Source organism: Impatiens glandulifera, chromosome 5 (assembly GCF_907164915.1).
Source record: "Impatiens glandulifera chromosome 5, dImpGla2.1, whole genome shotgun sequence".
Classification (NCBI taxonomy): Eukaryota; Viridiplantae; Streptophyta; class Magnoliopsida; order Ericales; family Balsaminaceae; genus Impatiens; species Impatiens glandulifera.
Window position 1 is genome coordinate 9,498,654 of NC_061866.1, and position 24,658 is coordinate 9,523,311.

The 24,658-nt window shown below is 35.0% G+C and overlaps 1 protein-coding gene across 1 annotated transcript; it reads left to right on the top strand.

The window, feature by feature from the left end:
- Window positions 1–21,561: 21,561 nt before the first annotated feature.
- On the top strand, window positions 21,562–24,309 carry LOC124937730 (low-temperature-induced cysteine proteinase-like). The gene is made up of 5 exons (XM_047478049.1): window positions 21,562–22,089; window positions 22,756–22,991; window positions 23,071–23,211; window positions 23,385–23,837; window positions 23,901–24,309. Exons 1-5 carry the CDS (start codon window positions 21,633–21,635, stop codon window positions 23,994–23,996), a joined length of 1,383 nt encoding a protein of 460 aa, XP_047334005.1. The 5' UTR covers window positions 21,562–21,632; the 3' UTR covers window positions 23,997–24,309.
- The last annotated feature ends 349 nt before the right edge of the window (window positions 24,310–24,658 follow it).

Consider the following 24,658-nt stretch of genomic DNA (forward strand, 5'->3'; position numbering starts at 1 on the left):
CCCTGGTGAGGTTGTCGAGATTTCCACCTCTCTCCTGAACTGACTTTGTGAAGATGTCACAAAGCGGTATGTATTCCGGTCGCAATGTTGATTTCTTACCGGAAACTTCTACGGGAGCCACGGTTGCCGATAGAATCTGGCAAGCTGCCTCGAATGTCTTTCGATCTAGTTCTATCGAAGCGTTGCGCCCATTTGTTGGAAGGCGTAGTATTTCCGCAACCGATTCTTCGGTTATGTCGAATTGCTTGCTGCCAACAGTTGCGGTTATTGTATTTCCAAAGAGAGATGCGGTGTTGAAGAACTCTTCAACCGCTTCCTTGTATAGAACAAAAGGGCCTCCTAAGAAGTATTCGAGACCGGCCTCGTAAAGCCGGGATAGAGCTTCTTTTGTAGGAGCCGAACCGTTTTGTCTGATCTCCTCAAAATCCACCTGGGTGATATGTTTAAACAATGCGGTATCACGACCCATTGTTTTGATGATTGAATCGAAGGAACAAAGAAAAACTGCTTTGAGAGAGTTTTGAGAGCTAGAGAGAGAAAGCTGTTTCGCGTATGAATGAAATGAGGTAGCCAAGGTCCCTTTTTATAGGCGCGGTTTGGAAGCCCAACCGTCGCAAACCGTCCCATCACCTTTGGGCGGGAATTTTCCCTCCAAGTGGTTTGGGCGGCAAACCAAGGGCGGGAAAGAGCGGTAAGCAAAAGGGCGGCAAATTAGAGAGGGAAACCAAGGGCGGGATTTATGGGCGGGAGATTTTGGCGGGAAATTTTGGGCAGAAAATTTCCCTCTAAAAACTTTGAGCGGTCTTTTGATTTCAGTGTTAATGAGGCGGTCCCTCTTCAGACCCGTTTATGAAATGATGTAACTTATTAACCGCGATGATGTAGTGTTCTGACTTTGACTGAATATCGATTTTAACCGGTTAAATTATCTGAGTTTTGACCCGGATATGAAACGGAAATGGATTTTCATTAAATAAGGTACAAGATAGAAACCGATATACGGATTGGTTTGAAAATATAAAAGGACAGGAATACAAAAGAGATGACGGTGCAACTTAAGCAATAACCATTCTTGAGAACTTGTCCTCCACCTCATACACATCAAGAATGTTTGAAAGAGATGCCGGTGTGCCCGGTCCAAATTCTGGTCGATATTTGATAATGAGCCGACTTATATGAGGAGCGTAGCCGAGACCTCTTTTGGTCAACACCATAGTTTTCAGGTTGTTGAATATGACCGATGACCAATTTATGGGAGCATAACTCATGATGTAGGTCATCATATTGTACACCTTTTTGGAGTAGCGCTGGTTGGGGGATTGGCAGATTAAGGAGCGATGGATAATTTCAAGAAGAAGCTGGATGTGAAAGCGAAGACAGGTCTTTGGCCCGTTGTTCTCCACCGGCACCCCGGTTCCTGAGAACAGCCAAGCATAAGATACCGCGGCGCGGCCTTCCCGGGACGGGAAGTCCGAAAACCCTTCGGTGGGCAGGTTGAACATCTGAGCAAATTCGGCTTCATCCAGCCAGAAGGTGTGATCTCTCACCGTGGAAACAATGTAGTTTCCTCTTACGCAAGCACTTCTGAAGAAAGTTTTGACATCCTCAAGAAGTATAGGACCAGATTCTTCGAGAAAGGTGCGAAGACCGGTGTTAATGAGGGATTAAAATAACATCTCCTTTGTTTCTTGATCACTGATCTCCAGGCATGAATCAAAATCAATGCTTAGGAAGTTTGGTAGAGTTCGGCTCGGCATGATTCAAACTTTGCTAAGAGAGAGAGAGAGTTCAAGAGGATTTTGTTTTGAGATGTGTTAAGTTGATTAGGAGATGGCTCCTTATATAGATCCGGTTTTGGAGGGAAAATATCAGCATTGAATATCAGTTTTGTCTTATTATAGAAGAGAATATTTATGTTTCCAAAGTGTATTGGGAAGAGGTTACTTTTGACCGGCTACGGAGTTCGAGGTGAGAATCTAGTTGAGAAGTAACCAAGTTAGTTGGATAGTAATTACTAATGTAGTTGGGAGTTACGTCATTAATTAAAATGTTACTTTTCATTAGTGGTGGGTGTTACAAAAAGGGGTGAAAAGTAACCGATTAAATACTGGAGATAACAGAAGCCTAGCCGAAATAAGATAATTGAACAATGATACAACCGGTTCGTGCAGCAAAATGACCGGTTGTAGGAAGGAGTGACTTAATGTCCGTTGGAATTGGTGTGGCCGTTGTAGTGGATGTAACGGTTCCTCCTCTTCCAAGCCTTTTCAAACCGCTCATAGAATGAGTCGGTGACTTCCTTGGTGAGTACCTGGGCTTGGTTCAACCCTTCGCCAGGACAGAGTGGTACTCCAAGATCCAGAAGTAGACAGCTTATTTGAGGGACGAGACCGATGGATCGAACGCCAATCATCCAGATTAGGACGTCGAACAGTACCCTTGACCAATTAACCGGTGTTCCGGTGGTTATAGCAGCCATCATGTTGAAGGTCGCGGTACAGTAGGTGTTCGTCACATCTCTTCCTAAGATGCTTCGACCGATTACATCATTGAGGAGCTGATATTCAGCTCTCAATAGTGACTTCGTACCATGGTCATCAACGGGTTGATTTGACCGGGCAAAGGCTAATGAGATATTGGCTTTTAGTTCAGCCGGTACATTGAGGTCGGTTAGCCCTTGTTTTGGTAGATCAAAGCATCTAGCAAAGTCATTTTCGGTAAAATCGAAAATGATTCCTCCCACTTTTGACTGGATATGTGTTTCAAAGTGAGGGGTTCCACGAAAAACCCTAGCGTTGTAAAAGAACGAACTCCAGGACAGATTCAGAATAGATGACATGTTTGTCATCGAAGAAGTGTTGAAGACCGGTGTCTTCAAGTGATTTAATCATCTTGAAGATATCATAGTGTTCAGTGCCTAGGGCAGATCTGAAATCCACTTGAAGGATGTTTGGAAACTGAGACATTTTGTCTTAGTGAGAGAATAAGATATATTTTGTGATTGTTTTGGTTAATCTTTGCTTGACTTATATACTAGTGGGGGAGAATCCTATTATCCGGTGTATCACAGGTAATGATGTCTATTAACCATATGATAAAGTAGTTTGCATGAAATATGTATATCTACAATCTAGGGTGTTGGTCATAGGCCTGGACCATGAAAGATATCAAATCTTCACGTCTTTTTAGGTGTGACCATCTTACTCTGAAAAGGTAATTTTTCAGGACATGTAAGTTTAAACACAAGTAATTATTCCACTTTTTGTTTAAAGATCAAATAATCTGAGATAAACTATTTCCGAACCGGTCAGTTATCAGTTGTTCGTCCCGATGCGGTTATTTGGTGCATGCACTAAGTAACCGGTCGGTTTACTCTGACTAATAGGCCAGGCAGTTCTTCCATAGATACCTTGAAAAATTTGAAATCCGACAATCTAGGAGGAATTACTGGTTTTGTCTGTCTGAACCGATTTCCCTGTTTAAGCATCCTTAGGGATGATCTGACTAATATCGGTTAAACCGAGTGTGAGTCTGAATTGAGAGAACTTAGCTTCCTGCAGAGGCTTTGTGAAGATGTCGGCTACTTGTTGATCCGTCGGTACATATTCCAGCCGGATATGCTTCAACATGACATGTTCCCGGATAAAGTGATGCCTTATGTCAATGTGCTTGGTTCTAGAGTGTAGAACTGAGTTGTAGGTGATTGTTATGCCACTTGTGTTGTCATAGAAGATTGGGGATTCTTCGGCTATGACACCGAAATCCTTCAGTTGTTGTTGAATCCAAAGGAGTTGTGAACAGCAGCTTCCGGCTGCCAGATATTCAGCTTCTGCGGTTGAGGTGGCAACTGATGTTTGTTTCTTGTTATGCCATGAAACGAGCCGATCACCTAGGAATGGGCATGTTCCGCTGGTGCTTTTTCTATCAACCTTGCAACATGCATAGTCTGCATCTGAATAACTTGTTAGGTTAAAGGAAGAATCCTTTGGATACCACAGGCCGACGTCAGATGTTCCCTTTAGGTATTTCAGGATTCGCTTTGCGGCTGTGTAGTGAGACTGTTTTGGGTTGGCCTGAAATCTTCCACACACACCGACTGCAAATAGAATATCCGGTCTACTTGCTGTCAGGTATAGAAGAGAACCGATGATGCCTCGGTAAGCGGTCAGGTCTACTGATTGACCCTCATCATCTTTGTCCAATTTGACCGATGAGCTCATTGGAGTAGCCGCTGAGGAGCATGTATCCATCCCGAATTTCTTTAATAATTCCTTAGTGTACTTGGGTTGACTGATGAAAGTTCATTCTTCGAGTTGTTTAACCTGAAGACCTAGGAAGAAGCTTAATTCTCTCATCATACTCATTTCAAACTTGTTAGTCATCAGAGTTGAGAATTTATCACATAACTTAGGATCGGTTGAACCGAAGATGATGTCATCTACATAAATTTGAACAAGTAGGATATGTTCCTTTTTCTCAAACTTAAATAGCGTTTTATCCACCGAACCGATGGTGAAGTCATGTTTTAACAAAAATGCGGTTAGTGTGTCATACCAGGCTCTAGGTGCTTGCTTTAGACCGTATAAAGCTTTGTTTAACCGGTATACATGGTTGGGTAGTTCAGCGTTTTTGAAACCGGGTGGTTGTTCAACATATACCTCTTCACGTAGGTCACCATTCAAAAATGCACTTTTAACATCCATTTGGAAGACCTTAAAATTTTTGAAAGCAGCAAAAGCTAGAAAAATCCTAATAGCTTCAATCCTAGCTACATGGGCAAAAGATTCTTCAAAATCAATGCCTTCTTCCTGTTTGTAACTTTGTGCCACTAATCTGGCTTTGTTCCTCGTGACCAAACCGTCTTCATTGAGTTTATTTCTAAATACCCATCTTGTTTCTATGACCGGTTGATCTTTCGGTCTAGGGACTAGGTACCAGACTTTATTACTCTCGAACTGGTTTAATTCTTCTTGCATTCCCAAGATCCAATCCGGATCTGACAATGCTTCATCCACTCTTTTCGGCTCAATCTGGGATATGAAGGCGGAATTAAAGTATTCCTCCAGAATTTGACACCTAGTTCGAACAGGTTCTGAAGGGTCACCTATAATTTTCTCAGGAGGATGTTTAGTGTTCCTTTTGAAATTCGGTTCAGAGATGTCTACCAAATTACCGTTTACTTGATCAAGGCTAGACATATCGGTAGGCTGAACATGAATGTCAGACCGACCGATTTCCTCGGCTTGAACCAAAGTGTCAGCTTCCTGTCGTGGGACAGCTTGATCCGGCTGGGTTTCATCATTACCCACTTGGTCATGGACAAACCGCCTGAAAACCGGAATCTCATCTTCACTATCAGAATGGATATTGTTATTTTTCAATCTGTTGTGTAGATCAAAGCATGATGCAATATTACTTTTAACCGATTCATCGAAAACAACATGAAGTGATTCCTCCACGGTTAAGGCTCTATTGTTATACACTCTATATGCTTTACTCACTGCTGAGTAACCTAACATGATCCCAGTATCAGTTTTTGCGTCAAAAGCAGAAAGATAGTTTTTACCATTTATGTGAATATAGCATTTACAACCGAAGATCTTAAGATACCTGAGGTTAGGAACTCTATCAAAATATACCTCATAAGGTGTTTTGTTATGAAACTTGTTAATTAAAGATCGATTTTGTGTGTAACATGCAGTATTGATAGCCTCAGCCCAAAATTTTTGGGCAATACCCGAATTGGCTATCATGGACCGTGCGGCTTCCTTGAGAGTTCGGTTTCTTCTCTCGGCCAGGCCGTTTTGTTGAGGAGTCCTAGCACTAGACAACTCGTGTCTAATACCGGATTCATCAAGAAATGCGATTAAAGTACTGTTGGTAAATTCGGTACCTCTATCACTTCTAATGCTATTAATGCGTGTTGATTTTTCATTTTGCAAACGTTTAAGCAGTGTGATCAAATTTGATGCGGTTTCACGTTTGGATGGTAAAAATATTACCCATTTATACCTAGAATAATCATCAACAACTACCATGGTGTAAAGCATACCTCCTAGGCTGATGACCTGAATCGGTCCAAATAAATCCATGTGAAGAAGATCTAAGCATCGGTTAGATTGAATGTTTCCTTTACTCTTAAAGGTTGACCTAGTTTGTTTACCCATTTGACATGCTGAGCAAACTTTATCCTTATTAAATACTATATCAGGAATTCCGTCGACTAGCTTTTTACCGCGAATATAGTTTAAAGTTTTCATGTTTAGGTGGTTTAGTCTTTTATGCCACAGCCAGGTTTGATCAGTTTTGGCTATCATGCAAACAGGATATTCTACTTTAGTTTTCCAGTCTACCTTGTAGATATTTCCTAGCCTATTTCCGGTTAGTAGTATGGTACCGTGAGAGTTCTTAACTAAGCATGCATGTTTAAGAAATTCTACCGTGTATCCAACATCACACATTTGACTAATGCTTAGTATGTTAAAACGTAGGTTTTTGACTAAGAGTACATTATCAATTGTTAGGTTACCATGGATAATCTTACCCTTGCCCACAGTTCTACCTTTTGAGTTGTCACCGAAGGTGATTAGTGCACCGGTTTCTATTCTGATGTCGGTTAGAAGGTTGTTGTTCCCGGTCATATGCCTGGAGCAACCACTATCCAAGTACCATTCAGAGTTTCCTAGCCGTTTCTTTAAATCCTGCAAAATGTACATATTTACAACTATTTGGTACCCACATTTACTTGGGTCCACAGGCGATTAGTCCCTTGGGTATCCAGACCTTGACAAACCGGACAGCTTTCTTGGTCATGGTTTTAACTATCTTTCTGGCACTCGGTTTTGCATCTTTCTGTTTCTCTAAGAAGGCCTTGTGTGAGGATGATCTTTGGTTTGTCTTATGTGGTTGTGGGTTGGCTTTTCTATTATTAAACAGATTGGCTTTCCTTTTCTCAGGGTGAAGCCATTTCTCAGAGTCAGTTGGACCTACATAGGTTAGTTTTTCTGCCGTATAATAGGCGGTCAATTCCTCTTCAGCGGTTAAGGAACTTCTTATAAAGCTTATAAAGGGAAGATCATTCTTTGTGAGTAGGCATGGCAAAGTGGAACCGACGGTTCGGGTACCCGAAGGAACCGAACCGATCGGTTCGGGTAATTTCATTGATTTTCGGTTCCGGGGTGAAATCGGGGCGGAACCTATCGGTTCGGGTACCCAGTGAATAAACCGAGTCCAAAACCGAACCGGAAACAAATCTAACAAATCTGCTATTCTGCTTCTCTCTCTTCGTGAAGCACATCTGGTTCCCTCCGCCGCCGCCCAAAGGAAAGAAGACGTCTTCGTGAATCAGTGATATCAGCTAGTTCCATCTGCTATTCGTCTTCGTGAATCAGTGATATCAGCTAGTTCCATCTGCTATCAGTGACATCTGGTTCACATCTGGTTTTGGTTCTCTTCGTTTGCTTCACATCTAGTACCCTCCGTCTGCTTCACATCTGGTTCGGGTACCCAATGAATGAAAGATGCTGCCTGAGATGATATCTTGCAAGTTTTAATCAAACCCACCTGAAGCTGCCAATCTGAACTCCATTGAAGAAGAAGAACCAGCTAATCTCCCAGTAAATTATACCAGGTGCCATGAACTGCATTTACTGTTCTTTCTCTATTTTCTATCTCTTAAAAAAAAACTATTTCAGGATTTCTATAATATTATATTCATTTTGTTTCTCAGTTATTTAGCAGCCATAACTTCTCATAGACAAAAACAAAATTGTCTGTAATTTCAAGCAGGTTTTAGCAAAGAAATTTGGGGCAGCAGTAGTTTCTCTTGAGCATCGCTATTATGGAAAGAGCTCTCCCTTCAATTCTCTGAAGACAGAATCTCAAGTATCTCTCATCTAAGCAGGCTATTTCTGATTTAGCTACCTACCGTCAATATTACCAGGCTAGTTCTTTACTTGGGTATTTATTTATTAGTTAAAGGCCTTCTTTCACCAGATTTCTCACAAAATTGATGATAAGCAAATAAGAACTATTCCATTTGTAAATCTAGTGGAGCTAATGTGCTAAAAATGAGATTTTTCATTAGCAAAGCATAAATGATCCATCTGCATCATGAAAAATTAGAGTTGGAGGCATAAAAATATGATAATAACATTGAAAGTGAGATATTTATTCTTCTTGTATCTTTTATTCTCATTATTTCCTTGAGTTCTGGTTATTTGAAGTTTCATTTTGGTTTTATGTGTGCGGTGCACATTTCATGACTCTTTCATTCAAAGCCAATTACTGAATATTGGGATTTTCAGTTTCTGCTAATTAATCATAGATATTTTGTTTCATTATTATTATATTATACTTCTTTGCTGAAAAAGAGTTCCATTTCCTTATGATGCGGCAATGATCTTTAGGGTAGGTATTAGTATGTTTGTTTGAAGTCTTCTTCTGGTTTTATGTCATGATTTTACTTCACTCAAACCCTAATTACTTAGAGTTTTCATCACATTATTATGTCATAAAGAAATCCAAATATCTAATGATAGGATGAAATCATTAGATAGGCTTGTTAGGCTTGTTAGTTTAAATGATAATACATGTTTATATAACTTGCCAATGTCATAAAGATATCCAAATATGATTATACATGTTTAAATAGGTTTGTTAGTTTAAATTAGTATTATTGTTTTAAATAATTAGAGTGTATATCAAGATTGTCACTTGACGTATTTGCTATTTAATTTGTTTTAGTCAAATGAGTCAAACTGAAGAAACTATAAGGGCAGCCACTACGGAAGAGTTCCTAGATTGTTTTGATAACACAACAGAATCCGTTAGGGAACATTTGAATCGTGTTGAAAATGAAAGAGAAGAGATTAGTGAAAATGCTACTCCAAAAAAAAATATAGAAGTAAGATTTGGGAGCATTTCACTAAGGAGAGTATTGAAGGGATTCCCAAAGCCAAATGTAATTATTGTGGTAAATATTTGGGTGGTTCTTCGATCAATGGAACTTCACATCTGTTTAAACATCATGGAAGATGCAAGAAAGTGCAAAAAGTAGATTTGTTGAAGGAAAACCAAGTTGTTGAAGCTGATTCATTTACTGATGAAGAATTTCGAAGGCATGTTGCAATGATGATCCTTTTCCATGACTATCCATTATCTATGGTAGAACACATCAAGTTTAGAGATTTACTTGAATATGTTCGTCAAAAACCTATGCGATTTCCTTCGAGAAACACTACAAAAAAAGACGTGTTAAAGATTTATGAGACTGAGAAACCTAGAGTGAAACTTTTGCTAGAAAGAAATGAATCAAGAATCGCTATCACCACTGACATGTGGACTTGCACATACCAACGGAAAGGGTATATGGTTGTGACAGCACATTTTATCGACGATAAATGGGTGTTGCAAAGTTTTTTATTGAGATTTATCTACGTACCATGTCCACATAAGAGCAAAACTTTGGCCAATGTGTTAACGAATACATTGCTGGAATGGAATTTAGACTTAAAATTGTCAACAATCACCGTTGACAATTGCTCTACAAATGACGTAATAGTTCTAGATGTGGTGCGTAGGTTGCGCAAAAGTCATTTATTATCTAACGGTGAATATGTTCATATGCGTTGTTGTGCACATATTTTAAATTTGATTGTGAAAGATGGGTTAGATGTGATTAAGTCGTCAATTGAGAAAGTACGTGATAGTGTTGTGTATTGGTTGGCTTCGCCTAGAAGGATTGAGGAATTTGAAGATAATGCAAGGACACTTGGAATTCACATGAGTAATAAATTATCTCTTGATTGTCCAACTCGATGGAATTCAACTTTTTTCATGCTAAGAACTACTCTGCAATATAAGTTGGTTTTTTGTCGATGCTCTCTTCGGGATAGACAATACAAACACGAGCCAAACGATAATGAATGGGATCTTGCCCAAGAAGTATGTGAAAGACTTGAACTATTTTTCAATGCGACTGAGCTGTTTTCTTCAACAAAATATCCTACGTCCAATATATGTTTTGCTAAAATATGTGAGATTAAACTGACTTTCGCTACTTGGATAGAGTCTCCTGTTGAAAAGATTCAAGATATGACAATTTTAATGATGTCAAAGTTTGACAAATATTGGTTTGATACACATATTTTGATAGCGGTTGCTTGTATTCTGGATCCGAGGAGTAAATTGAAGTTGGTTCAATATTATTTTACACGTTTCTACCCAAGTGAATGGAAAACAAAGTTAGATGAAGTGCGTCAAAAGTTTTATCATTTGTTGAAGGAATACACAAATGATATTTCCAATGCCCCACTGACCACGAGTGACAGAAATATTCTCCGGTCAATGAGTACTATCTATCCTGCAGACTTCACTAGCTTTTGTGAGAGCGACGAATATATGAGCACACAAATGAAATTTGAACTAGATATGTATTTGGAGGAAAAATTGCTCCCAACAATCATGAATATTGATGTTCTCGCATATTGGAATGGTAACTTTAAATATCCCACGTTACGAGCAATTGCAAGAGATTTGTTGGCGATTCCAGTGTCAACAGTTGCTTCAGAGTCTGCGTTTAGTACAAGTGGTAGAATTGTTGGTCCTCATCGGAGTAGGCTTAATGTAGAGATGGTGGAGGCTCTTATGTGTGCAAAAAGTTGGTTATCAGGTATTGTTAATAATATCTTGAAAAACAATAAAGTTCTTATTCTCTTTTCTTATTATTATTCATTTTTTTATATTAATAATATGTAGGTGAACCTCCAAATGAAACATCATTCATGGACGCTGATATAGATTTGGACCTAGATTGCGATAAAGATTTTGGTATAATTTTATCATTTGCGATCATAATTTGTAAATGTTTTTAGCTAATTATTTTTGAATTTTTACAGATGTAGATGACGTTGAGGAGAGGATTGAAGAATGAAGATTTCAAAATTTGATATAATTTGGAGAAAATGTATTTTGAATTTGATATAGTTTGGAGATATATTATTTTGTTTGGGTAGATCTAGTATTTTGAATTTGATATATTTTGGAGATCTATTATTTTGTTTGGGTTAGATTTAGTTTTTTGAATTTAATACATTTTGGATATCTATTATTTTGTTTGGGTTAGATTTTGTTTTTTGAATTTAATATATTAAGAGCATGAGTTACTTAAAATATGATAATTGTACTCCCAATATATTGAGATTATGAGTTTTTCTTAGTTGTAAATGGTAATTGATTAGAACAAATAGATTGAACATGTATTAGCTTTATTTAAATTTGTGTATATGATTACTTTTACTTAAAATTAATTTTTATCTATCTTATTTTAAAAGGGTAAAAAGAATAGTTTAAAAAGTAAAAATAAATAATAAATTATTAGTTAAAAATAAAATATATATTTTATTTAAAATATAATAATTGTACTCTCAATATATTGAGATTATGAGTTTTTCCTAGTTGTAAATTGTAATTGGTTAAAATAAATGGATGTAACATGTATTAGCTTTATAGGATTAGTAATTAATTTTTATTTATCTTATTTTAAAAGGAAATGAATGGTTTGAAAAATGAAAATAAATATTAAATTATGGATTGGATAAAAAAAATAAGATAGATAAAAAAAAATTGAACTTCAAATATAAAATTCGGGTCCGGGTCGGGTCGGGTACCCGTCGGGTCGGAACCATTAAGTTCGGGTCAATAATGGACCTGATTTTTCGGGGCAGCTTTGGGTCCGGTTCGGTTCGGGTCCGGTTCGGGTCCCCCAAGAACCGGAATTTTTCCATGCCTATTTGTGAGCCTTACTTTGTCTACCGATTTTTGGTTTTGGGATCTATTGTTTTTGTAACCTAAACCAAAAATGCAGGTAGGATGTCTCTTATAACTACACATTTTCTTTATCATTTCACTAGATCTCTTATATGCGGCCATTTTATACTGAAGTCGGGCATTTTCCTCCTCGGTTAATTCTCGAACTGGCTCATTGAACTGTTCGGTTTCAGAGGATAGTTCAGGTGCTAATTCGGTTTCTAAGGTAGGGGTTTTATCAGGTTGTATGATTTCTGGTTTGGTCATAATGGGTACTATAGGGTCGACTCTAAAGTTGAGTTTCTTAGGTAGTAGAGCTAGTAGGTTCTTATACTCTGCTACCATATCATTTAATGCATTATATAACTCATCTTTAGTAAATTCTTCACAAGGAGAGTCAAATACCTGTTCCTCATTTGCCATGAGGCATGTGAGTTCATCATCACTGTCACTGTGAGCCCATAATCTTCCTCCATCGTCGGCTATCAGTGCTTTTTGAACCTCACTTCCTTCACCGGTTTGTTGATAGCTATTTCGGTTATTTTGATTATCCGGTTTCCGGTCATCCCTTCTCGATTTTCTGCATTCCCACTTGAAATGTCCCAAACAGTTACAGTTATAGCATCTTACATTAGATTTATCACCATAGTTGTAGTTGTTTGTCGGTTGGCTCCTTTTCATGAACCTCCCAAATTTCTGTGCAAGCATTGCCATGGCATCTTCGGTGAACTGTTCGGCGGTTCTGATCGGTGCAAGTGCAACAGGTTCTGTGGATGTGATCAGTGCTCTGGTTGAGGTTGAGGCTGAAACTTCTTCTTCAGTCCTAGATCTCATTTCAAACTCATACGCCTTAAGATCTTCGAATACATCGTGTAGTTTCATCTTACTTAGGTAGTTTGATTCCCTCATCACCATTGTCTTTATGTCCCACGCACTTGGAAGAGATCTTAATGCTTTCATGATGACTTCCTTGTTGTCATACCTCTTGCCAAGAGTTGCTAGCTCATCTAACACACCTGTGAACCGGTCACTGTATTCTCTCATTGTTTCTCCTGGTTTCATCTTGATGCTTTCAAACTTCTGAGTAGCTACCATTACCTTGTTTTCCTTGGTTCTTTCATTTCCCTCATGAATCTGTATAATTGTTTCCCACATTTCCTTTACGGTTTTGCAGTCTCTGATCTTGCAGTACGTGTTTCTGTCCACACCGTTGGAGATCCGGTTTCTGGCATGGTTATCCAGGTTATTTCTTCTCTTATCTTCAGTTGTCCAGTCCTTTCTGTCCTTGTCAATGATTATCGGTCTTTCGGCTATGATGAACTGCATTTCATCATCCATGGTGATTAAGTGTAGGTGCATGCGTGCCTTCTAGTTGGCAAAGTCATCACCTTCTAACATTGGAGGCCTATCGAAAGACATTCTTTCTTGAGTATTGAAACTAACTACTCTGATACCAATTGTTAGGATCTAGGTCGCGGCTGGTGGACCGGGGTTGGGCCGGTTAGCGCGTCTCACTCAAAGGGTGGTGATTAATCCGGTTAGAGATTAACACCGGGGTTTCAATACTACACAAACTGTCACAAACCCTTGAACTAGGTTCAAGCGCGGAAGAAGTTTGTTTCAGGTTGAAGCAGCACACTCACTAGATAGGCAGAGCCGGTTTTTGGATAAGACAGGTTTAGAAGTTGCTAGGTCGGTTTTTGGATCTTGGTGATTCGGTTTAGGTAATGTAGAGTCGGTTATAGCGGTGTAAATGAGTTAGTACAGGTCGGTTAGAATGTAGAACCGGCAGAAAGTAAATAACAAGACAGATTTTTATGGATGTTCGGAGATAAAACTCCTACGTCACCCCTTCCTCTCGAAACCGCGAGAAGGATATTCACTAAGGAATACAAACACAATCCGATCGAGACTTATTTCCTGCTCGATACCACCCGTACAATTTTAACCGAAATTGTAGGAATACACTTCAACTTAACGCTTTAGCTTTCTAGAGATAGAATACAATCTTATCACTTGTACATTAATTGTCCACTGTGTCCCGCATTTACTCCTCTTCAGCTGCTCCTTTTATAGGTGAAATATGCCAACGGTCATATTTTATTTCCTTGAATCTGATTGGTTGAGCAGAGGTTCAGTGATTCAGTCCTGGCGGTCAACTGTTTAGACCTGTCGGTCAACTTTTCAGACCTGGCGGTCTGTTCTTCCAGTATGTAGGACAAACCGGCTAGGTTTGTCTTTTACTCAATGTGGTAACTGTCGGTTAGACAATTGTCTGTACTTGGAAGATTGCCTTTTTGATTTATCCTGAAGTGGAAAGATCTTGTAGGACCGTTTTCTGCAGCCTACAGACTTTCCTCAGACTTGTATGGATATGGAAATGTTCAGTCTGTTCCTTTGGTATCATTCTCAACAGATACCCGAAGTATCTTCTGATGCTGGTCGGTTATTTGTCTTAACCGGATGGCTTCCGGTGTGGTCGGTTGTTTGTCTTAGCCGGATGGCTTCCGGTGTGGTCGGTTGTTTGTCTTAGCCGGATGGCTTCTGGTGTGGTCGGTTGTTTGTCTTAGCTGGATGGCTTCCGGTTATTCCTTTGGCTTCTTAAGTGACCGGTTGTCTGGTGTTTAATCAGGGGTTTAGTTATGACCGATATTGCCTTCTTTGTGCGGTCATGTTTCTGGTCAGTTTAGGTGTTTGACCGGTTGAGCTTCTTAACCGGTTCATTGGTTTGACCGGTCCGGTTCTTTGTCTGTTCCTGCATAGAAAGTTTATTTGTGTTAAGTTCTATTAACCGGTCTAATTTTATCTAACAGATACTATTTTTCTTTTGGTTCAATAATGTTCTCATGGTTGTCCAAGAAACAATAAACTATTGCACAATCATTCGCTGAAGCCGAGTATATCTCAGCGTCACTAGCCACTTCACAAGCAATATGGCTTCGAAAAACTTTAGCTTATCTCGGTCATCATCAGATCGACAAGTCATGATATACTGCGACAACAAGTCTGTAATTGTTATGGCTAAGAACCCAGATCACCACAGTCAAACTCGACATATACTCAAACATCATTTTATCTAACAAGCGATAGAAAAAAAAGAAATTCAACTTGAGTTATGTCGATATGAAGAACATGTGTATATGCCATTCTCACAAAAGCACTTCCAAGAGAGAGGTTCCAACAACTCCGAGCTAAACTTAGACCGACAACACATTAAGGGGAGTATTAAAATTAATGTGGTGTAACATCCACCATATTAATTAGATATTATTAGAAAAACAAAATAATAATAAAATATCATTTTCTCTCAAAGTTTCTCTTCAAACTATTGTTAGAAAGACTCAACTCGATTTTGTGTGATTGTAGGTGTTTTCATTGTCAAGCTTGACGAACGTATATTAGCATCCAAGTGATTAACAGAATCGACGCACTAGTTAGCGAGATAAGCGTGTGTAGAAGATTAAGTAACTCTTAACAAAATTCCCATGATTACTAGAGAAATTTATCCCATAACAAAACAAAAAGGTTGGTCAAACCTTTCAAAAAAATCTTATAAAAAGAAAAGACAATTTTGAACATAAAGGTGTAAGTAATTCATTTTGTCGGTTTATTGATCGAAATGCACCTCTAAGCAGTTGATGTAGGTTTAATAAATTTTAAAACGTCGGTAGGTAGGTTTGATTACTTCGATTTGAACGGTTAGAGATCGATTTGATCCATTCACAAATTTGTCAAAATATATTAAATATATATCAATAACAACCGATACATATTTTCATGTATATCAACAAATACAAATATAATAAGATTCGGTAACATAATTCATGAATAACAGTAATTTCCAAAAATACAAACGTATTATACTAAGTTCTTTTACTAAACATCACACTAAAAATAGTCAATAATTATGAAATTAAATTTGTCTACTATTAATAATAGTTAATATTTTTGATAGTCTATTTACAAGTTCTTAAGTTCATGATATTTTCTCATTATTATTAGTTTAAAATTTAAATGTGTTATGACCTAATATACATTACCCATCGTTTTTTGTTTAAGGTTCGATTTTTATTCCCGTCTTATTTAAATATATATTTTTAAATATTTGTTCGGTTTAAACGGTTTGAGCGATTTTCAGTGACGTTAACTGACAAATCGAACCATTGGGATTGATTTGGTAAAAAGAAAACTGTAATGAAATTGGTTTGATTTTAGCGATTTCGGTTCAGTTTTACGGTTTTATTTTGAATGGTTGGGTCGGTTTACATACAATTGAACATTCTCGAGTCATTTCACATTTTTTTTCATCTCTTCCACCTTCCCTCTTTCTTATTTTCATCTACTTTGTTCATCTCCTTTTCTTAGTTCATCTTCATTTATTTTTCTTACCTTTCAAATTCCATCTTCATCCACTTTCACTTTCATTATTCTTCAACCATTCTCTCATTTAAAACAAAATTTAACATTTTATTAATATTTTATAATCCCATAGTGTTAGTATGAAATGAACTAATGCTAGCAAAATCATGACTAATTTGTACTCCAAATAAGAAGTTCTGATTAATAATTTATTTATATTCGAAAAAATTGATAAAAACGATCGATAAACTCATTAATATTCTTGAGAATATCTGAGCTTGTTAACACTAAGATTTATGTTTTTTGTTACTAAACATTTTTTTGCTTATTTTTCATTATTAATCTCCAAATAGTTAATCTCATTCGTTTTTTTATCACTTTTACTACTATCACCCTCCTTTATAGTATATTGCATTGATTTTTTTCTATAATAATAATATTTTAACTAATATTAACATTCACTTGGTTCATTTTGTTTTCTTTTGTACTTTATAGAATTTATCATTATTATTTTTTTTAATATTAAAATAAACATGTTAAGGAATAAGAAAATTTAGTCTTGTTTCAATTTATTTTTTTAATTAAAGAAGAACTAGTTTGACCCACGTTTTGTTTATCACTTATTGAAGGTTACTAAGTGAGGTTATGTATTTTTTTTCTTTTTTTCAATTATAAAATGTTATTTATCCTTTTGTTGCTATAATTATTTATTTAATAAACTTTAGTTTAAATAATGATTATTTAGATTACTGGTTTTAGTATGATGTAGATGACTTGGTTGATGACTTTAAAATAGAACAAAGGTGGTTCAATTGAATTACGTTTCTATTTGAAGTTGTTATTTTATTGGTGTGTCTGTACTTATTTTGTTTAATTAATTATTTAAAAAATACTTACAAATATGTGAAATTTAAATTTATGAGTTTATAACGTTGAATATCTAATAAAAAATGACAAATTATATCTGATATATTTTGAATACATGGTCTTCATATAATATAAGGCAGTTTAGTATTATTGGATTGATATTTATCCAAATAATATAATTAATAAATTTGTAGGTGGAGGCATTATCTTTATTAATAAAAATCTTAATATTAAAAAAATGATTTGATTCAATCCATAGTTTAATTCAACGTAATCATATTTAAGAGATTAAATATCGCAAATTCAATTCACATTAAAACGACTTAAATTAAAGTAATAACTTCTTTGAAGATTAAACTAAACATTTTAAATAAAAAAAAACATGTGTTTGTTATAATAAAAATATTAAATAAAATAAAAAAACATGTGTTTGTTATAATAAACATATTAAATAAATAAAAAAAAAAAACAAGTGTTTGTTATAATAAATAAAATTAATTAAACAGTTTACAAATAGGTCAATACTTACCTAATTCTAATTATTTGGTGTTAGTGTGTTACACGTCAATTTTTGGTATAATTTATTAAGGACAAATAGTCGCCTTTATTTAAAATTGTCTTATATGATTATATTCTTTATATTAAACTTTATATATTTAATGTCATTTATAATATTTAAACTTATTTTGTTCCTTATTTCAAGACTTTATATATTCCAATATATATATATATATATATATATATATATATATATATATATATATATATATATATATATATATATATATATATATATATATATATATATATATATATATATATATATATATATATATATATATATATATATATATATATATATATATATATATATATATATATATATATATATATATATATAATACTTAATTTAAAAGTAAATTGATGGACATCTAAATTTATAACTAGAGGTACTTCGATAATTTATGAATACGATCACATGAAATTTATCCTTTTAATTATATATTTTAGAAAATTATTTAAAAACTATGGTTTATTGTAACACATTGCCCAACTTATGCTTTAATAGATTTTACAATTTGTATAGCAACAATTTATATTGTACACATTTTATTAACTTTTTTTTTCTTTAACATGATATAATCTTTTTTTAAATGACAATTTTAACATTATGCAAAGTTCATTTGCAGCATTTTACAACATTGTTTTTAGTAATTATATCAAAGGGCCCTAAATGAGTGATAAGGATAAAGATTTGGACCATTTATATTCCAATAATAACCAAAAGGTACAAGGTCTTGAATGTTGAACAAACAAGTTCGAATTACATGATGATATGTATAAAACTTGAGAAATACATCGAATTACATGATGGTATGTATAAAACTTGAGAGATACATTTTAAATTTGTAGCTTTATGAATCATGGTCATCATTGTGATTGATGAAATTGATAAAATTGACAACCATTCTTTTGACAGCATGATTGATTTCTTGATTTTTTCCATTGTTTAATGACAATTATATATTTTTTTAAAATTTAATAATAAAATTTTGACAACATTCCCGTCATGGGAGCTCTCTCCTTTGCTTGAGTCTTGTAAGGTCTGGAGTTTTTATGACTTACTTTTTAGTTTATGTTCTAGATTGTTAATAAAGAGCTACTCCACATTTCAAGTTTTTGAGCCTTGCACTGATTTTTGGAAGTAGGACAAATTGGGGATATCCTTGGATTGACTTCTTTTATTCATTTTTAACTACAAATTTAATGATTCTTCTTTTATCCTAAAAACATTGAATTTTGAAGGTATGGTTGGGATTGATAATACGCCATGGAGATTGATGAGAATGAGATAGCGGGCGGTAGAACCATGATAAAGACTTGATCAAATTTCTTCGCGTGGATTTATAGATGAGATGACCATGCCAAGGGACATTTGATAAAGGTTGCCCTAAGTGACGATTTCTCCATTGCATCAATGATAACCCCGACTAACAAGGTGTTAGGATTTCCGCATTAAGGATATGCTTACCCTAACTTTTTTTAAAAAGTAAACGAAATACAATTTAGATGACCATAAATGAATAAGATCCTCTGTTACGGGATTCATTTCCCCCTCACATAGAAGGGGAAAACAGTTATTTAAAAATATAATTATTGTCTTGTCCCTCTTTGCAACCCTAAAACAGGCAACCCCGCTGCCAAAAATGAATAATATTGTCGATATTTTCACACTTATTTCTAACTCGAGCCAAAAAAATATGTTTTCAAGTTTTTTTTTCTAAGCATCCTAAATTTTAAAGATAAAAATGTTGAATAATTGTAAAACTAATGAAAGCAGCACTTTAATAATTAATGTTGACCGGTTTTACATTGATGAAGATGAAACAAGGCACGATGCACATGGCTAGAATATTGGAGGTTGAGCAGACCTTATTTATTATTTCTCCGATCCCCAATCCCAATCCCATGTAATCAATCTTCCACCTCACACCCACTCACATGCCTATCTTCTTATATTCTCTTTTTTATATTATTAATTTCAACCATTCTTTTTTTAAATGTAACCTCTTTCTCAAAGTCACTTTTTCTTAACCTTATCCAAAATTCTACTTCATTTGTTATGGGTTTTTATCTATTGCTAACTATTTTTAAAATCACCCTTCAAAAAAGATATTTAAGTTATGAGTTTCTACCTAAAAAAACACAATTTAATAACGCGGTAATAAGTGAGATAAGTTAGAAACAATTTATAGTAAAATATCTTATCATCATTATCATCAAGTAAAATGCAAATTGTATTATTATTGTTATTATTTTTATTAATAAGTAAAATTATAATGTTTAATTTTAATGATGACTACATATATGATTAAGACCTTGTTTGATTTTCGAGTTTTTGGTGTTTTTAAAGAATTTTTACCTAAAACCCAACCACCACTTCATCCATCTAATTACCCTTTTATCTATCAAAATACAGAGAGAAAAAATAAGAATATTTTCATCAATAAACACCTAAAAACTTTTTTTTTTAATTATTTTTTTTTTAAAAAACCTGATAAACCCAAAATAAATAAAAATTAAACAAGCTCTAAATCTATGAGTAGAAGATCAACTTCAAATATTATTCATTGAGCCAATATAATAGAGATAATATAATATCACAATTCTAAAGATATACAACTTTGTAACCATGATACAATTAAATTATGGAAAGAATATCAATTTTACGCACCAAGTTGTAGGAAGGTGTCAAATTTACTTATTAAGTATCAAAATTCTATTTATATGTATGAACTTGTCAAAAAGTGTCAAATATATTTAAAATAACAGAAATGTTAAACGGTGTTAAAATTTTTGTCACATGTAATATCCACATATTTTTTATTTTTTTAAATTGACATTACTTTAATTATTTTTCTATTATTTTTCCATTTAAACAAAATTTATTTTTACTTTCTCTCTCATCCCTCCACAATTTTCCATTTTTTTCTAACTTTTCTCTCTTTGATTAACTCAAGTTCTTTTGGATTTTTACCTTCTTCTAACCTCCAAGTGCTCCCTAACTGAACTTTAAATAGTCATCATCGTTGGTGGAATTTTTTGTTGGCCGATTCCTAAATAATAGACGTTGTGGCCAAAATCTTCATTAGTTGAACCCTAAATCATTGTCGCCATTAGCGGAAAATGCCGAATCAAGATAAAATTTTCCTTAACCGACTTGTTTTAATTTTAGTTTTCATAATACTCACCCTGTTAAATTTTATCAGCTCTCAGACGTAACTCCCAAATCCAAGTATTTCTCAGTTAAACCTTACACTATCATCATCATTGGTTGAAACATTCATTGATCGAATACTAAATTGTCAATGTTGTGGTGAAGTTTTTGTTGGCCGAATTCTAAATTGCCAGTGGCGAAGTCTTAATAACTCGTTACTTTTTAGAACAATTTTTATAATTAATTAATTAAATATTATTATTAATAATAAAATTACTCATAGATGGAGAAATGAAGAGAGAAATATGAAAAGAAAATGGTAAGTTGTGAGTGTAAAGAAAGAGAAAATAAATTAGAAAAGATTTTAATGTTTTGTTTGAATAAAAAATAATTAAAGTAATGTCAATTTAAAAAAATAAAAAATATGTGGATATTAGGTGTGGCAAAATTTTTAACACCGTTTAATATTTCTGTTATTTTAAATATATTTGACATTTTTTGACAAGTTCATACATATAAATGGAATTTTGATACTTAATAAGTAAATTTGACACATTCTTACAACTTGGTATGTAAAATTGACATTCTTCCCATTAAATTATACATTATAAACATAGCAAAACCTAGGTTAAAAAATAGTAGAATAGGTCAATAATTGTTTTACATGGAAAAAAAAATAAGACAATTAAAAAAATAGTGGGAAACAAATTGAAATAAATAATGTTATGATAAAATAATAATATTCACCCATCTCATTTTTAGTATATAACTTCAACCCTTCTTCTCCAATCTTCTCCACTATCATTCTTCTTCTTCATCTCCATAATCAACCCTTCTCTCTCACACACACAGTCAAAATTCAGTAGAGAGAGAAACAAACATGGGCTCGTTTCTGCCCTTATCCATCGTCTTATTCTCCCTCCTCTTCATAGTCTCATCGGCGATCGACATGTCGATCGTCGCCGACCAATCGAACCAGATGAACCATGACGAACTAATACCCATCTACGAAGCTTGGCTCATCAAGAACAAGAAGTTCTATAATGCTATCGGAGAGAAGGAAAAAAGATTCCAGATCTTCAAAGACAACTTTCAGTTCATCGACCAACATAACGCCGAGAACCATACCTACACTCTCGGCCTAAACAAGTTCGCTGACTTGACCAACGATGAATACAGATCTATGCACTTGGGTGGTCGTTTTGGGGAACGCCGGCGTCTATCGTCGACTAAGAAGAGCGATCGTTATCTTTCACGGGTCGGCGATAGCTTGCCGGATTCCGTCGATTGGAGAAAGGAAGGTGCCGTTGCTGAAGTCAAAGATCAAGGAAGTTGTGGTATGTTTCTTTGACCATCTTATCTTTCCGATTAATCGGGAAAGTTGGAATTTTTGGTGACTTGAAAAAGTGGAAATGTTTGACTTTTATTGGGTTTGAAATCTGAATTATTTTCATTTGATTTTCAGATCGGATTGCTTCTTTGATCATATAATTAGATAAGATAATACTTGTTTTTGATCAATAATTGAAACATTATTAGGGAATAGGAATCAGAACATGTGCATTAATGAAGGTTCTTTGCAATCCCCTTTCCTATATCAGTTCATCCATATAGTAGCTAATCAATTATTTATACTTACTTGGAAAGACTTTGAGCTTATTTTTGGAAACATCATTTTTTTTTTCAAATAATCCAAGCTCAATCAAAAAGCACAACTAACCAAATCTTGAAAATGGGTAAGAGTTGGATTTTAGTTTGGATCACAAGTTGGTGATCATGGGTATAGTTCATTAAGATTGAGTTTCCAATCTTTAGTGACAAGGTGAATCCTCGTGTTTTTGTTGTTATGCTTAAAACGACTATCAATGAAAATTTTCAGATGAAAAACTCAGTAAACAAGTTGAGGGATGAATTTTAGTTCTTGAATGCATAACTAAGGTTAACAAATTTGTCTTATTTGGATGTTTGTTTGAATGTTATGAATTTATTTTCTCCGAATGAAGGGAGTTGTTGGGCTTTCTCGACGATTGCTGCTGTGGAAGGAATCAATAAGATTGTGACGGGCGAACTCCTGTCTCTGTCTGAACAAGAACTGGTAGACTGTGATACTTCTTACAATGAAGGGTGCAATGGAGGGTTAATGGATTATGCTTTCGAGTTTATTATCAAGAATGGTGGGATTGACACCGAAGAAGATTACCCATATTCAGGAAGTGATGGAAGATGTGATACTTTGAGGGTAAGTTGTTTTAAGAGTTTTGTTTTTGTTTTTGTTTTAGAAAATTGATATTGATTTTATTTTTGTTGGGTAATTGCAGAAAAATGCAAAGGTTGTGACTATTGATGATTATGAAGATGTACCTGTGAATGATGAGAAGGCTTTGCAGAAGGCTGTTGCTAATCAACCTATCAGTGTTGCTATTGAAGCTGGTGGCCGCGAATTCCAGTTATATGAATCAGTAAGAATTATAGAACTAAACCCTTGTTTGCTTTAGGTTTTCGAGATTAAATAACTCAAACAAGATTATTTGAAAATAACCTTCTAGTTATTGTGTGTGCATTCTGCATTGATAATTTGGAGTCTGGACATAGTTTTGATTTGATTTGAGTTAACAAACAATTCTTGCTCCAGGGTGTGTTCACAGGTAAATGTGGGACAGCACTCGACCACGGTGTTGCAGCGGTTGGATATGGAACAGAACACGGTCAGGACTATTGGATTGTGAGAAATTCGTGGGGAAGCTCGTGGGGAGAAAACGGTTACATAAGGCTTCAGAGAAACGTTCCTAAAACCGGGACTGGAAAATGTGGAATCGCAATGGAGGCATCTTATCCGATAAAGGGTAGTCAAAATCCTCCTAACCCAGGTCCATCTCCACCATCTCCAATCAAGCCTCCTTCTGTATGCGACAGTTACTATTCTTGTCCAGAGAGCAGCACTTGTTGTTGTGTATACGAATACGGTAACTATTGCTATGCTTGGGGTTGTTGCCCACTCGAAGGCGCCACCTGTTGCGACGACCATTACAGTTGTTGCCCACATGATTACCCCGTTTGTAACGTTTACTCTGGAACTTGCTTAATGGTAAGGATTGATTTCTCCAATTTTTTCTTATGTTCTTGGCTAATGATACAAATTTTAAAACAGAGCAAGGATAATCCTTTGGGGGTGAAGGCAATGAAGCGAATTGAAGCTAAACCGCATTGGGCTTATGTCGATGGTGGGAAGAGGAGCAGCGCTTGAAGACCGATGAACGAGGGCGAGGGAAATAGTGGCTAGAATTTGTTGTATTTACCTCGAAATCATTGACAATATGATTGATGGTTATGCAGATGCATAATCATGTACATAGATGCATTTTTATTATTTCTTCATCATTATTGTTGTATCTCAAGTTCAAAGGCTACTACTATCTTATATGCATATATAATTTATGCAATAATAATAATAATTATTATTATGTGCTTTTTCTGTGTAATTGTTGGTCAAGTTGGTGAACAATTTTATGATTCAGTTCTTGTCAATGTGTAAACTTTGTTTGCCTTCTTTTTCATAAAATAATAAGTTTGTAATACTAAAAATATTTTCACCATGTAATTCAAATAAATCACTTTTTAAAATTGATAAAAATTAGAACAAACAAACAAACCCTTGTTCATGTTGGTGCAATAAGATGGGCTAGTTTGGAAAACTAATTAAATAAAATAAATTATCCAAAAACTCAAAATAAAACTAAAATCCATTAATAATTTAAAAGGGTTGTTAATTTAGGGCGGTGAAGACTATAAAACTAGACTATAATAATAATAATTAATTAAAGTATGAAAGGGTTAAGAATAAAATTAAAAAAAAATCCCAAGCAGCACGACGTGGGGAATCATTTTGCCTCAATTTTCTTTTGATGA